General features: G+C 43.2%; 1 protein-coding gene across 1 annotated transcript in view; it reads left to right on the top strand.

Moving 5' to 3' along the window:
- Positions 1 to 9,727, top strand: part of VDAC1 (voltage dependent anion channel 1) — a 172,561-nt gene extending 162,834 nt beyond the window's left edge. Inside the window, exon 9 of the mRNA XM_069652541.1 lies at positions 8,788 to 9,727. Within this exon, the coding sequence (XP_069508642.1) occupies positions 8,788 to 8,879 (92 nt within the window). The 3' untranslated portion in view covers positions 8,880 to 9,727. The remainder of the gene's footprint in view (positions 1 to 8,787) is intronic.
- The last annotated feature ends 7,011 nt before the right edge of the window (positions 9,728 to 16,738 follow it).

Genomic DNA, 16,738 nt, shown 5'->3' with positions numbered 1-16,738 from the left:
ACTCCAGCAGTTTGCCAAGGAAGGAGCACATAGAAATAGGGTGGTAGTTGGCTGGACAGGTGGGGTCTGCTGAAGGTTTTTCAGGAGGGGGCGCACAAGAGTGCTTGAGGGAGGATGGGAAAGATCTGGTGGCAAGAGTGGTTGCAGAGATCAGCGAGTGCAGGGGCAGGAGCCGATGTCCTTGATGGCTCTGGAGGAGCAAGGGGAAACCTGTTTGGAAGAGACCTTCATGGAGTGGACAACTCTTTTTCAGGTGTGACAGGGGAGAAGGAAGAGGGAGAGGAGGAAGGAGGGGGATAGGCCATAGGAGGCAAAGGAGGCAGGGAGGGGTTTGGCGGGAGGGTAGCAAGGGTGCTCAGAATGTCCAGAGTTTTAGTGAAGTGTGTGGCCTGTGCTTTGCAGAGTAAGAGGAGAGGAGGAGAGTTTCCTGCAGATTTTAAAGAGTTCAGCTGTGTTGGATGCCCCCTTTTCTTGGTACAAATGGAGAGTCTGTATTGCCTTTGGATCAGACGTCATGCCCGTTTGGCTCTATAAGTGGTGTAACAAGCTCGGAGACCAATCCTAACCATTGGTCTGAAATGGTGGCGATGAAGGCGGAGATCTTGACATTCCTCTTGGCCCGGTTGGCTGTCTGCCTTGACCGTCGTACTGGGGCTGATGTGGGCACTCTACTTTCCAGTGGTCAAACTCTTTACAGTAGCTACACTGATCAATGTGTTTGTTCAATTAATACCCTTCATCAGTTTGCCCTGACTCATACGATTTGGGGTGCTCCTCTCTCCCTCTTCCCCACCCTCGCCCACATGGCACAGGGCAAAACCCTCCCCTTCCCTGGGTAGGTTTTAAACTCTGGATTTGCAATCCCATGAGTTTAGCTTCAGTGGTGTTTTTTTGTCTTTCAGCTTGAAAATGCTTTGCAGCTAATACAACTAATAGAACTTCAACCACACCCTTTCCTTCCCATCCTATTAATGCTGCTTTGATTCCTTCAGATACCTTTTGGTTGCAAACCCATAACTAACTAAACCAGCACAGCTTGAGGTGCTATAAGCGCTGTATCAACAGTCCCAGAATATTGTTCAAAGCATTGTTTCAAACGCTCGAGATTTTTTCCAGGATTTTCTTCCTTGGGTTGCTTGCATGCCTTTTATTTTTGACCAATCTGTCTTTCGAGGGCAATTTCAATCATTGTTGGCACCACAGTGAACGTTTTCAAATCCCAAGTAGAAGCAGGTTCTTCAGCTGGCCAGTTAGTGCGCACTTTAAGCAAGTTAGATGTATCTGTAGGCAGCACTGCTCGCAAACAGCAGATTCAAATCAACACAAGTGGGGTGATGGGAATCCATTATGAGCTAAAGGTCCTCCTGGAACTTAACAGGATCTTCTCATATCTCTGGGAATCTCTGAACAATATTAAACCAATAAGAAGTACTCCATGGGGCATGTACTGTAACTAAAGTGCCTGCTCCTCCCGCAAGTTCCCTAAGCAGGAATGTACTAGTATTAAGCGTTGTATTCGGGAACTCTTCAAATGTGTCTGAGGAAAGCGAAAAGAATTTTTGAAACCGCTCTTATTTCAGGATTAAACTGACCAACCATACGATTTATTGCCATGGACTGTTAAGTCGGCGGTTAGGTAGAGTCTGGACTAACCGTTTGTTGTTCATCATCATTAACATTTTAATATAGCAGTGTAAGTGTCCAAAATATCTTCAGGACTTTCGCTCTCCTTTGTGGGCCGGTACCTGCCGGTTGGTATATTTGGTTTTCTGAGATTTAACTTGCCTGTGGAGCTTTTCTTGAGTGTCTTTCTTTGTGTGGTTTTTGGATTCAGTCGGTCTCTCAGTATCTTTGACATACCAGTCTAAATTACTATCCCACTGGTGTTGGTGTACACGTGTGCCTTTCTTCTCGAACAAGTTACGTAAATTTGTTATCCGGGCAAAATGTACATTACTGATGAAAATGTGTAGGTGATTCACTCAGTGTATATTCGTGCCATTTATCCAGATACTTGGCATGCTTTTGGCGAGTAGGGAGTTAACATGAAGTGACCTGGACATCCTTTAGGAGGAAGTGGCACCTTTCTAAACTGCCTTGAATCCATTCTCGCAAGGATAAGACAAGGTATGACTTATTGTGGATCTGGGTCAGTTCCTGACTGTCTGCATCAGGATGCTATCGAGTTTCGTGGGTATGGCTCATTCGCTGACCTCTGTCACGTCTATTTGGACGCTCGGGTATCAACACCCGACCTTCCTTACACCCCCGTTGCAGACATTTCAGAAACATCTGCTGGTGTTGTCAGATTCGGTTGACTACTGCATAGTGTAATCCCCCATTACGCAACCCACAATGCAGAGCAGTGTTTCAGAAACTTGGGTCGCTAAGAGTCACAGACAAGACATAATTGGTAGAAACAAAGCCTGTTTCAGCTCCCGCACTAGGATAGTGAAGAGTGTAAAATATAAAGCGGGTTCGTAACAGAGTTGCACCTTTAGGGTTTCAAGTAACAAGGTACAGGTTAACACAAGACAACCATGGGGCTCTCATTCACAATATTTTCTTCACTCATACGGAACACGTGCCCCCCCCTCTGCCCCTCCGGCCCCTAATCCCTTATCAATACTACACTACTCTGACCAGCACAGCGGTTTCATGTTCTTTTAAATCAGTTGGGAGCATGGATGTGCTGCTTTTAAACTGCAGTGGCCAGGCGCTTTTACTTCTATTATTCAAATAAAAAGCTTTTTAGGCAGGGTACCTTTCAGACTTCAAATTTCAGAGACAAAACATTTACCCCAACCAGTTTCAGACACCACACCTGTGTTCACCAACCCACTGTTTTCAATTGGCTCTTTCTGCCGCACCTGCTCTGACTGCCCTCCTTGAGTCTCCAGACGCTCCAGCCAGCTCTCCCCTCTGATGAAATCGTCCCTCCTGGGCCCACGGGAATCACTGGGAAGTGTGCCCAGTGTCCCTCGGACCTGGATGCAGAGCAGCGGGAATCCAATGTCCAAGGCACACCATTTTGTGGTGGAAAAGACCACTCACTATTCCGGTGGATTGGTGAAAAATGTATTAGTAAAAAGCAATAACAAGAACAAAACCAACAGCACAAGACTTTGGTGCAAGTGTAAACCCCCTCCCTCTGTGCACCGTTCTATTATACCCAAAGGTACCCATATATTTAATTGGCAGGGGTGGTGCAAACAGGGCAAGGCATCACACTGAAACAATGTTGCTGAAGGAGAACAATGCTCATTATACAAGCCTTTGATACCAGCTGTGCTCTGTCATGTTAATGTTATCAGGGAGAACAGCATATTGTAATGCATTTAGTCCAGGTGAATATACTCGGATTCACACCCACTCTGTGGCAGGCAAGAACGCTTGCAATATGATGACTTCAATCTGCTAAAGCCGCTTATTCAAAGAAATTGGGAGCCTAAAACACATGCCAAAAAGCATATGTCATTCATTGGAAAGATCTGCACAGTGAAGTCAGTCTCGCCTAGCACACGCAAGCAACAGTTGTTTAAACATGGCAGTTTGCCCTATCTGCTCAATATTATAATGCAGTAATGTGCAAGGGGAGCATAACATTTGCAATTCTTTCCCCCCACACTGCCAAAAGAAGCAGTGGTCATGCTTCAAGTGACTGGTGTGGTGTGTACAAGCACAAATTGTTTTCTTATTTGTGCAAAGGTAACTAAGGTTCACCCCTGTGCACCTAGAATTATGCAACCTCAAACGTAAAGCTCTAACTAAATGGCAAAACAATCCAAGAATTGAAACAACTTTCAAACCAATACCAAAAAGCCATTATCACAGCCAAAGCAAACTCGTAGAACACCAGATTCTCTAATGCCTCATCTGAATCTAAAGAATGATTTGCCATCTTGAGAGAACTTGCATCTCCTGCCACCAATCCCCAAGATATCGATAAAAACGAAGCGTGGTCAGGGATCCAAACTTGACCTTTTGCAGGCTAAAATTCAAGCACACCATGAAGCTCTTAAAAAAATATGACCCCCACTTCTCTCCAACGGAAGCTATTCCTCATCAGAATAACCATGCTTTCTCCTTCAGAGATGTCTCGGAAACTGAAGTTGTTGCTCTACTCAAACATCTTAAATCAACCAACTGTAAAGGAGACATCTGTCCAGCCAATTTAGTCAAAGAATGCGCAGAAACACTTGCATCGTTTCTGACGGCATTCATTAAAACCTCTTTTGCCTCAGGCATCATCCCACCATATCTAAAAGAAGCCTGGGCTCACCCACTCCTAAAAAAGACAACTCTAGACCCCGCCTCACCAACTACCGTCCCATAACCACTGTACCTTTTTTTGCTAAAAATTCTAGATAAAGCAGCCTATACCCAAATACAGCTCTTACTTGAATCCGGCATTCTAGGTAAGAGGCAATCAGGATTTCGCCCGGGTCATGGGACGGAAACTGCCCTATTGGTCTTAAAAAAACAACTGGCTGAGATAATGGATGAAGGAAAACCTGCGCTTCTCCTCCTTCTTGATCTATCTGCAGCATTCGATCTTGTGGATCACAAGATCCTCTGCAGACACCTCACTAAGTCAGCACAATTCACCATCCAACCCACCACCTGGGTCACCTCCGTCCTTGAAGGGAGAGCTATGAAAGTATTTTCTGAACAGGCTTGCGCAAAGCCCACCACCACCCACTGTGGTATCCCCCAAGGTTCCTGCACTTTGCCCACTCTTTACAACTGGTTCACCAAACCGCTATTTGACAAACTAGACGCTTGCGGCATAGCTTATACGAACTGTGCTGACGAACCAACAAGACGCTATGACATTGCATCTGGTGGGGATGGCAGCAAACGGCCTATGCCTCAATGGGGATAAAACAGAAATCCTCATTGTTGGCACCAGGGAAATTCTCAGTAAATTGGAGAAACAGCACCTTTTTATAGTACACAACACTACTGTCTAATCTTCAGGGAAGATGCTGGGGGTCTACCTTGACTCTACACTATCTATGACTCACAAGGTCCGCGCCATGGCCTCCTCTGCAGCATTCACAACAAAACTCATTAATTCAGTTTGGCCCTACCTATCCAAGCAAAACTGCCTCTCCATAGCCAAGGTTATCATTGGGGCTAAACTCGATTATTGCAACGTACTCTTTGCTGGAACATCATCTAATAACCTGTGACTCCAAATTATTCAAAATAACGCGCTTAGAGATGCATTAAACATTCCCAAACGAGAGCATATCTCCCAGTCCAGGCGCGAGGCCTGTTGGCTTCCCGTCAAAGAGCGCATCACTTTTAAAACTTGGTCCATAACACACACATGTCTTGCACTCACAGCCCCCTCCTACCTCTCAGTCAAAATTGTCAGAAATAACTCTACCAGTCCCAAAAGAACCTATCACACCAACCAGTTGATCATACCCACCGTCAAAAGGGCCAAAGCAGGAGGTGCCAGCTTCCCCTTCCTTGCGCCCAAACTCTGGGATTATCTTCCTATCACCCCCAAGAATCGACCTCTCTCACGGCCTCAAAACCACTCTTCCATTTGCCCCACTGGCCCCTTGTCTCCTCTCATCCTCATAACCTGGTTAGGTGCTATGTCACACCTTTTATTTCTGTCACCGTCTTTGTTTGCTACACTCCCCCTACTGTTCACTGTTGTAAAGGTTCAATGTAACCACGAACAGCCACTTTTTGTTGTGTCTCTGTAACCTCGAACCACTTGTATTATGTCCTCTACTTCACTTTCATGTTTTCCCTATTCCTGTAACTAAGCCAAGTTATGCATGAAACAGTGCCACAATGCCCAAGGGTTGCTTTGTGCGCTTTACAAATGTAAAAAAGAAATTTTTTACAGATTAGCCTATTTGCATTCTACTCTTAGGAAAGTGTCACAATATGGAGACTCACTATCCTACATTGAATAGTTCCAAACTTGGAGAGCAAAATAGTCAGATCTTGAATCTTGAGGAGATTGAACATGTTAACGTTAATAAAAAAATATTTTAAGTACGTGGCTAATGTTCCTTAGTTGTGTATTTTGTTAACTTTTTAAAATGTGCACATTAAAACGCATAGCTGCCACGTACCCAAACCATCATATTTGCTACATGTGTATTACAATTAAGCAATGATTGATTGTTTACAGCTGGGTCTCTCGCTTTAAAAGTTTCCTGAAAGTCTGAAATAATATAATGACGAAAATGCAAATATCATACCATCATGCTGAGGGTCAGATGCTTTTATTCTACACAAACCAAAGACTTTGAAACCCGTGCTGAAGGGAGAACAAACATTTCCAATTTCTTCAACGTGAGGAGTGTGTTCACAAATTCTACACAACAAAGGGAGGTTGTTATCGGTAATGTGAAACAAAAGGAAGAAATTACAAAAACAGCCATAGACACAATAATGGGGTTCACAAACTGATTAAAGTGGGATTCCCCCAAGAGATCTACAACTTTAGCTCAACTCTATTTTGGGTTCCACCAACAGTCGGTTCTCCCTTCAGTTCGCTATCCTATGCCTTCTTAATCTAAAACGCTGAAAAATGCTTATTTTGGAGCGCCCCACAAGTACCTCTGACCTGGGCAAGTTTTTTCTCGATAGGGCCTCTAAGTTGATGGATGGACTGTTAAAAACTTGCCCTACAAATGCCATACCAATTGAGGCTTTTTTCAGTGGCACCTTACTTTTTTTGGTGGCTTCATGTTACCAGATTTTAGATTGCAGTGTCTCTCCAGGCACAGGCCAGTATGCAGTCGCCCATCACTAGCTCAATGTGCAATGAGCCAGCCTAACCTTGCTTCAGTGACGAGGACGTGTTATACCTGCCTATGCAAGTTAAAGAATATGCTGTCCAACCCTGTATGTGCCTTCTACGTGTTAATACTACTGATGCAAATATGAAATTTCATTCTCTGGGCATCATTGTTCAATTTCCAGGGCTCAATTTATAAATGGCACTCATTAATCATTTCAAAATAATGAACGCTGACGGGGAGCTGAAGAGATAACACCACTAGTGTTTGCATTAACTGCTTTTTTTGTTCTTTCGTTCTAAACATATGTGAATGCCTTTACAATCCCAGTATTTAAAGGAATGGTTCGCCCAAAAATTTTTACTTAAAAAATAGATAGGAAATATAAAAAAAAAAACGATTGCCATTTTTTTTTTTCGAAGTCCCTATGTAAAATTTTGAGCAATTCAAGCTCAAAAGTGTGCAAAAGGAAGCACATGGGCGCATCCATTTTCTGAAATGGATGCCCGCCTGTGCTGGCTTTTGCTTTTGCGGCACTAATGAAGGAAAAGCCAGCCAGCTGTAGTAAACAAAAGCTACCACTGGGTGGCTTTTCCTTCATTGGTGCCGGGACTCGGAGGACGCGGACCGGAGACTACAGGCAGAAAAGCTGCAGCTGCATCTCGGTAAGTGCTATTTATTTATTTTTTAAAATAAGCACTAGCTGCGTTTTTTTTTTCTAAATTTTCCGGGCTGGAGGAACCCGGAAAACTTAGAAATAAAACCGCAGCTTTAAAAACGTTGTATTTATGTTTGCGTCGCTTTTGAAGCGACCGCAAACATAAATACAACATTGTGTTTGAAAACGCTGCGGTTTTTAGAAAGAAAAACCGCAGTGTTTTCAAACACAACCGTGTTGTGTTTCTGCCTAAATCTGCTTTCCCATTTGGGGCCTTAGGGCTCCCCACGGGGAGCCCTAGAGCCCCAAATGGGAAAGCGGATTTAGGCAGAAACACTGCAGCATTCAGCATTGCGGAAAACAACCGCGTAGTGTTTCTGCCTAAATCTGCTTTCCCATTTGGGGCTCTAGGGGAGCCCTAAAGCCCCAAATGGGAAAGCAGATTTAGGCAGAAACACTGCAGCATGTAAACACAACCGCGTAGTGTTTCTGCCTGCCTTTGCTTTCACTTTGGGTCTCCGGTGCTCCCCTGGGCGAGCACCAGAGACCCAAAGTGATGGCCACGGCAGGCAGAAACACAACGCGGTTGTGTTTGAAAACGCTGCAGTTTTTCTTTCTAAGTTTCTCAGGCTCAGAGGAGCCTGAGAAACTCAAAGAAAAACCGCAGCGTTTTCAAACACAATAACGTATTTATGTTTGCGGTCACTTCAAAAGCTACCGCAAACATAAATACAACGTTTTTAAAGCTGCAGTTTTATTTCTAAGTTTTCCGGGCTCCTCCAGCCCGGAAAAATTAGAAAAAAAACTGCAGCTAGTGTTTATTTTTATTAAAAAAATAGCACTTACCGAGATGCAGCTGCAGCTTTTCTGCCTGTAGTCTCCGGTCCCCGTCCTCCGCGTACAGCACCAATGAAGGAAAAGCCACCCAGTGGTAGCTTTTGTTTACTACAGCTGGCTGGCTTTTCCTTCATTAGTGCCGCAAAAGCCAAAACGAGCACAGCGGCGGACATCCATTTCACAAAATGGATGCCCCATGTGCTATCTTTGAGCTTGAATTGCTCAAAATTTTACATAGGGACTTCGAAAAAAAAAATGTCAATCGTTTTTTTTTTATATTGCCTTTCTATTTTTGAAATAAAAAATTTTGGGCAAACCATTCCTTTAAATATGGACCCCAAGGTTTAATTTGGCTTCATAATTTAAGCAATATTTGATTGGATGCAAGGTTTAGTAAGCAGTGTAATTATTAATATTGCAAATCATTTTCAGCGTAAACAGAGTCTCTTATTTGATCTTTCCATAAGGAATTTGCTTATTAACTTCTAATGTCTTTTATTGTACTGCCCCCCACAGGTATCAAACTGACACTGTCTGCCTTGCTGGATGGAAAGAACGTCAATGCTGGTGGCCACAAACTTGGACTAGGACTTGAATTTGAGCCATAGAAACTGGAACTGCACAACCGTTTATTTTCAAATATTTCACAATATAGCTACCTTCAAAATATAGTGTACCTTTCAGTGTTTGTCTGGGATGCAGATATTTCTTTTTCATAATCAACAAAGGGACCTACACTTTAAAACGTTAATTGGAGGTGAAAAATAAAACCAAACAGCAATCATGTTGATGGCTCTTGCAGCTCACCGATGTTCCCTTTTATGAATACTTGTTCAGTTCATGCTTTGAAGGTGTCTGTCACCCCTTTTTATTTTTTATTTTTTACATCTATAATTTTTAAACCTGAATAGAATGAAAGGTAGCCTGAGAGAAATTAAGCACTTTTCGCAAACACAGTACTATACAGGTTACCTTTACAGTCTTACAGTAAGTGATCATGAAATGCTAAGGATAAAATCAAATTGTCTTTTATGAAATTATGAGCAGTTTACCCAGGACAGAGCATGCAGAATTTGTATGTAAAAAGGAAGTTTTTAGTAAGGTGTTTCATACATGTGTGTGTCGTTTGTTGCCCTGTCACACCCACTTTATATTTGCTCACCATGTATGTGGAAAACGCTTGGTACGACTGAGCTAGTAATGTGATGTTTTTGTGTTGTGATTGCCTTTCTTTGGAAAAGCTTATAAGACAAAGCCATCTGTGAGGGATCAGTTCTTGTTACTGTATCCACATAATGGCGTTGCTTGTAAAATCTTAAATGGGACTTTTATTCTAGTCTCACGTTTTTGTTTTTAGCAGTTTGATGGGTACATTTAGAGTCTTCCATTCTGTTGGCATAGAGAACCCAGTATGCTGTATTGGAACCACTAAAAATAAAACTTGAATAAAACACTACATTTTGTATCTATTTTCTGTTGATGAGGAATTCACATGTGACCATTAAATAACCAGGTTAAGCCCTCTTTCAGTGTATTTTGTAGCCTTCCAGAAACTACTGAGGCAGTTTTCCGTGTAGTATCGAAGACCGGGGTTAACAGCAGCATATCTACAGAGGATTATGTTTATGTAACTGGTTCACACTTGAGCTAACGTGCATATTTCATGGGGAAACTAACAAAAATTGGAGATCCACTGAATTAATGGGTGCAATGTACATATGACAATCCCAAATGTTTTCTTTTGGCGGACTACTAAGAGACTAGAGCATCACATTAAATGTTGTCATTTTAGCTTCACTTTGGTTGTATGCTTGGGCAGGGTGGGAGTATGGTATAATGGAGAGGGGAAGCAAAACCCTGAATTGTTTAAATGCAGAGGATGTGGCTATCCACATCATCTGTAATTTCAGTGGATTGCGAAGGACATGTACATCCACATTCATGCGTCACACGCCCTCATTGTGGGCCTCGCCAGCACAAATTCCTGCTAGAGCCATGCAGTTAAAAAAGAGTGAAGTCATAATACCCTTAGGCAATATTGTTGGGGCAGATAAGGTGAAGATGACACTGGAAGCAGACATGTTCAGCTACTACCCTTTGCTTGGTATTCGCAGCATAATACATTGATAATGGATACATTAATGGACCAGATGTGATAATACTTTGTTTTATTAAAGGATCTTGGATATTACATCTAATGCACCTTTTGGAACTTTGTCAAACCTGACTTTCATGTAAGAGTTTAAGAACCATAATCCCTGGGTGTCCACTGGACGTTTGCTTTAACCTTCCAAAGTTCAGAGATGGAGGAGGCAGATTACTTTTATGCGTGGTGCTCTGTATGCAGCTGATGGGTCTGTCACCCTAGGGTATTTCATACATAAGCAGCTGCCTGGAGGAGCACTTTGTTTTTGCTTTGAGCATATTTGCAGACCCTGTTGTTTTGAACCTTAATGTCCTGGTGAGGCCTGGTACTGTTGCCATCTGCTTCACGAACCTGGTCCAGTGTCCTTGTTGCCTGCATGCAGCCATGTGCTCCCTGGCCGCAACCTGTTTGCAGTTCCTGCTGCTCCTCTGCCTGCAGCTTTCTGCTGTTCTGCATACAACCTTTTGCTTTCTTTCTCCAACTCCTTACACTCTGCCCACAGTTCCCTTGTCCCTTACCTGTGTTCCTTTGCCCTCTATCCTCAGTTTCCTTGATTCCAGTGCAGAGTTTGTCCATAGTTCCCTGATTCTAATCCTGAGGTCTAGTCCATACTTTGTAGTTTCCTACTCTCTAGAGTCCTCCATTCCATGTGCGCAGTGTCAATGATTATGCCGCTGCAGGGGCATGCACTACTCCAAGTGAAAGAAGTACACGTTTTTTAATCAAAGCTTGAATGTTCCCCTTAGCGCAGAAAGAAGGGGGCAGTCCCTGGTCCCCAAGTATACCAGCCACCAGTGGTTTTATTGGAGGGTGTAAATATTTGCACAAGTTTGCGGCCAGGCGTAGTGAGGTAGCCCAAACTAACCAATGGGTTTGGGGCGGGCAGGGGGATTCTTTCCCCTCCCTTGAGAAAATGTTTTAAATATTGGGTTAAAAGGATGCATTGCACAGCACACTTTCTGTGAACATTTGGGTAGAAGGCCAGACAGTTTGCAATCGGTTTTGTAGGGTAACTCATGAAGTACAATAGATACAAGTCACCAAAAGTGCATAGGTGCATTTCCCAATGCCTTGCCATGCTGGTCCCTGCAATATATGCCTGTATATAAAAATGTTCATGTTGGCTGTGCCCATACATTTCCATTCTGTCTCCACCAACATATGTTAGTATTCCCATATAACAACATACTCGTGTTCACTATCAGATGTTTTTGGTTATATTATCATTAATGGCACTAGGCACAAAGCTGCCTCTGCCAATATATGCCAGTACTTCTATGTAAGAACATACTCCTGTTAGTTTGCCTATTAAAAGCAGTCACCGTACTCCCTTTTGGAAGAGCCTCACCCCCCAACCCCGCCAATCCCACTTGGGCATGCTTTGGGCCCCCGAGGGCGGCTAGCCCCACAGTTTGAAGACCAGTGATCTAGAGAGCCCTCCCTTGGACCAACTAATTCCAATCAACTTTTGGGATTGTTTAAGAAGTTGTTTTACTCTGTCCGGGGTCTGACATTTGTGTGATTGGTAAGGGCATTTATACGGTTGACTGATGAGGGTTGAGTTTGTTTGGGAATGGAAAATGCATTCTTTCAATGAGAAGGCAGGGAAGTCAAGCCCAAGTTGAAACTATAGCGGCCTGGAACTTGCCAGCTGCCTGGTCCCGAGTTTGGAATGTTTGGATCACTTCCAAGGTGGCCTCCCAAAATCAACTTTCTGCTTACCCATGATATGATATATGATATGACATTTATAATGCGCCTATACACAAGTGTTTCATGCGCCTATACCCATGGTGATACAAACATTTTCGGGGTACTCTGCAGGTGCTGTGCTCAGCCCTCTGTAACTCTTTCGGAGCAGACTTTATTGAATATCGCAAAGACTTGAAAACATTCCGTTTCAATCCAGCATTCTGCATCCAACATGAACCCTACCAAATCACCACTCTGACGCTATCCACCTCTCCAGGGCACTGCTTGCTTTGAACCTCAACATCCCTCTATCCACTCAGTCATCCTGAAGCCATCGTCTACCTCAGCGAGTGTATTACAAAAACAATACAAAGATTAACAAAATGAAAATGTTTACCTGTTTGTAGGTGGTCTTGGACCACACAGTGCTCAGCTGAACAGAGTGCTGCCTGTGTACTCTTGGACACACCAACTGAGGGGGCAGGATCAGGTTAAGCCTGCGCTTTGCTCCGAGTGGGTAATGGGGGAGCTGGGTTTTGTGAGACTTTGTGGAACCTACATGGTTGGCTTGTGCTTGCCCCCATTATCAATTTGTGCTTGGCCAAAAGATAGGTTTGCATATCACTAAGCAAATCAAAATAAAGCCACACATGTGGTGACTAACAACCCTGATCAATGATCTAAACAATATGCTCATAGCACACATCCACTCGCAGTACCTTCAAACTGGGAGGCCCTGTAGCCCAGCTGTCCTGTAACCCACCTCATTTACCCAGCCCCTTCTCAGGGTCTGCACACTAGGGATGACTCAAGCGTGCCAACCCCTCGTGTCCTCATTCCAGTATGCTGTGGGATGGAAACGATCTATCGTCAAAAAGAGTCTCTTCTTGCCTAACCTAAATGCCCTTTGGGTTCATCTCACTATGGCATGTTTTTCCAAGCCAGCCTTACTGCAGCATTTCCTTTTTTTTTTTTATAAAAAGGGGGTTTTGCGTGACTCCCATTGAAGAGCCAGACCAGAAACCAAAACGAAGCAGGACAGCAGTGCAAACAGTCGGGGACAGGGTCAGACTGCCCATAGGGCACTAGGTCCATGGCCAAACCAAAAAAACACAATGCTGGTGTGGGCCCGTATTTTGGGTCAAATTGAGACACTTTTTGGCCAATTTGGGGCACTTTGATTTAATTAACTCTGGAGCTAGTAGTTTTGAGCAGTGCAGCTGAATATATTCTTTAAAAAAACACAATTTTCCTCACACTTTATCAAAAAACTCCTGCATGGTTACCTTTCAAACAGTGTCCCAAAAGGAATGAATAGCCATTTGCAACTGTGTACCACTTGGTGCCTGAGACAATTTTATGCCCCAGTCCGACCCTGGTCAGGGAACAGAGGGGATACTGGGAACAGGGTGGTTGGGGTAAGATTACCTCGTTTCGATGTCGGCACCTAAATTCGCGCTGGTCGATATTGTGTGACACAGCAATGACCAATTGATCATTGTTGGGTAGTCATTCTGTGAATGTATGAAATGCTCATTTATTGAAAAGTAGTATATTTTTGTATGCACTTTTTTTTATTTGTTCAACTATAGTAATGTATACATCTGATTACTGCTGAAGTATCTTGGCTAGCTGAGCAAGGCACATGGAAGCAGCTTTGTCTTCCGCAATAAATACAGATTCGACTGACACGTATTGCAGCGTTGCTGTTCGATGAAAGGTCTGACCGATTGATAAGAAATGTATTGTTTGCATAAAAATGAATCCATTTTGAAAGTTAAGCAGGGGGCGGGGGGGGAGTATTTTCTTTACAAACTCAATAAGGAGATGCTGTTTCTGGCTCTGCTGGCGGTCTCCTCCCATTTTGCCCCCGTTCTATAGGGAAGGCTGGCTACTGCAATTATATTAGGTCGTTTTTTATGAAAACCTCTTTTCAGACACCTATGAAGGAACTGAGAACCCTTTTACCGGCTTAAGTATGCGCACTGTGCCCTCTTTGTAAGAGCGGGGAGGCCGTGCAGGGCTTTACACGGAGCAGGGCTACACTAAACGCATTCACCGTGGGGCCTATTTCTGAGCGACGCCCGTCCCACCGTCACACTTGGCGATGACTCATGGAGGCCATTAAACACGCGGATGTTTGTGCGCTCTCCCAAGGGCCGAGTGCTCAAGCAGCGAGGAGCTCGCGCCGCACCCCCAACTCAACCAATCACATTTTCTGAGAAGTAAAGCACAAGAAACTAAGGGAAGTGGGGCATTGTAGTTGTGTAACATGCCGGTCCCCTGTGGATGTCAATGGGTGTGAACTGTTTGTATCGTTGCGACATAGCAGTCGGTGCCGGATATATATGCAGGAAAAACTATGGTTTTAAAAGCCAACAGCTGGCGATCTAAGTGGCCTGCATCCTGCTGTGACGTTGGCTTTACATGTTTCCTTATGAACGACTTAGTTTTTCCCTGCATGCAGTTGGCGCAAATGAACCTCCTGCAGCTTGAAAGGATTCAGAATAACGCGCATCACCTTTTCTAAACTATCTGAAATGTGATGCATCCCACGTGTTGTTGGATTCAGTGGCTATTTCTACCACCGTAAAAATGGATATCATTTGGTCAGAACAACGAATTAGTTCGTGACATATTCTTTGAGTTGCTGGGGTCGTTTTGATCCCATTTCCTAGGCAGTGACGGCTGGTGATATTATTTTAATTGCAGGGGTGTAAATGTTTCCCACAAATATGCAATCGACCAAGCATACTGAGGTAGCTTGTACCAACCACGGGAGAGGGTAGGGGACCGCGACCTCGAGAACATTTTAAAAATAACAGGTTAAAATTGTGGATTTTACTGCAGTTTATGTGAAAACATGGGTAAAAAGACTCAGTTTGCAATCGATTATGTAGGGTAACGCATGAAAAAATCAAACGGATGCAAGACACCGACAGTTCACAGGAGCATTTTCCAACAAATATTCATGATGCCTTTTCCCACAATGTATGCCAGTATAAAAAATGTTTTCATGCTGGCTGTGCCCATACATATCCATGCTGCCTGCATCATTCCCATGTAATAACATTCTCATGTTTGCTTTGGACATAGCGCCAGCCATTTAGCCATTTCACGCTATAGGAAAACATATATTTGCCAGTATCCCCATGTAAGAACATACTGCTGTTGGCTTTGCCAATGAAAATGCCATGCTGGAGTAAGAACATATATATATATATATATATATATATATATATATATATATATATATATATATATATATATATATATATATATATATATATTCATACTAGCACCATCAACGTAGGCCAGTATAGCCGCGTAATAACACTTATTTTTTTATTTTATTTTTCATTTGCATTTAATTGATTTACAATTTCTTAGCAAAATGGACAAAGTATTCTGTTTCATTCAACTTAATTTGTGCTTAAAATCTCAAAGTATCCTTAAACAATTTAAATTAACAATTGCAATCACTTACAAGATCTTTCCACCGTTCATCAAAACAGTCCACCAAAATTCTGGGTCCTGCACCGAATACTCTTGACATCAAATGACCGAATTGCTCCGTTAACTCGTTTTCTATCCCTGTACAGAATAAAAGGTGCTTTATCATTTCCACAGATGAATCCTCTTTACAAACACAACACTTGTGGTGTTGAGTTGTGCCTCGTATTGCCAGAATCTCATTTGTCGGTAAGAGATTTAATCTTGCTCTCAGAAATCGGTCCTGGTATATTAGATTTGGAAAATGTGATACGTATTTTGGTGGAACATTTAATTTCCTCTGCTCCGTTGCCCCAGGTGTGCCACAGACTAATTGGTCGCAGATTCCAAGATCTGGATCAAGTCTTTCTCCTTCAGTTTTTTATTTATGCTTGTTGGGTTTGAAAAGAAGATTTCAAGGGATCCCCTGATTTCATTCAATTTATCAGTGTTTTTCTGTGCCCAATTGTTCAACATCTAACTGTTCCGAGATATTAGTTCCTTGTAGTAGGTCCAGGATCAGAGGTAGAGGGGAGGTTAGACATTTCCTATAGAGGGCTAGGCTGTTCCAGTCCAGTGTGGTATTTAGAGAGGGGAGACCCAACTCACGACATATAATCTGGATTGGAGTCGATAGTGGAAGACCAAGAACTTTTTCCAAAATCGGCCCTCTAACTGAGGCCATACCGTACTCGGGATGCTAAACATTGCCTCTGCTCCATAGGTCAAGGAGGGAATTACTTTCGATGTATAGTAGTTTATTACTGGGAGTATCGAAAAGCAACCACATTTTTTGTTTGAAGCTAGTGCTTGACTAGCTAGTGATTTGCTTTTCTCTCTTAAATGATTCACCATTGGAGTTTCAGATTGGGTGTCACTGAGCCACACTCCTCGGTATTTGAATGCTTGAACTTGTTCAATTTGCAACCCGTCCAAGTACCATGTTTGGCGTTTTTTCTCTGTTCGAATTTCCAAAACTCACAATCTTGGTTTTGTCTTTGTTTATTTCCAATCCGTTGGTCTTAATATAAGATTGAAGCGAATCCAGCTGACGTTGGAGTCTGACTCGGGCTCGATCTATCAAGACCAAATCGTCTGCGTACAGTAGGTGAGATAACTGGACACCCCCCACCATCG

Source organism: Ambystoma mexicanum, chromosome 3p (assembly GCF_040938575.1).
Source record: "Ambystoma mexicanum isolate Mex_15411 chromosome 3p, UKY_AmexF1_1, whole genome shotgun sequence".
In the NCBI taxonomy this organism is placed as follows: Eukaryota; Metazoa; Chordata; class Amphibia; order Caudata; family Ambystomatidae; genus Ambystoma; species Ambystoma mexicanum.
Note: the sequence above shows the minus strand (reverse complement) of the source record. Positions and strands in the feature narration are given on the sequence as shown.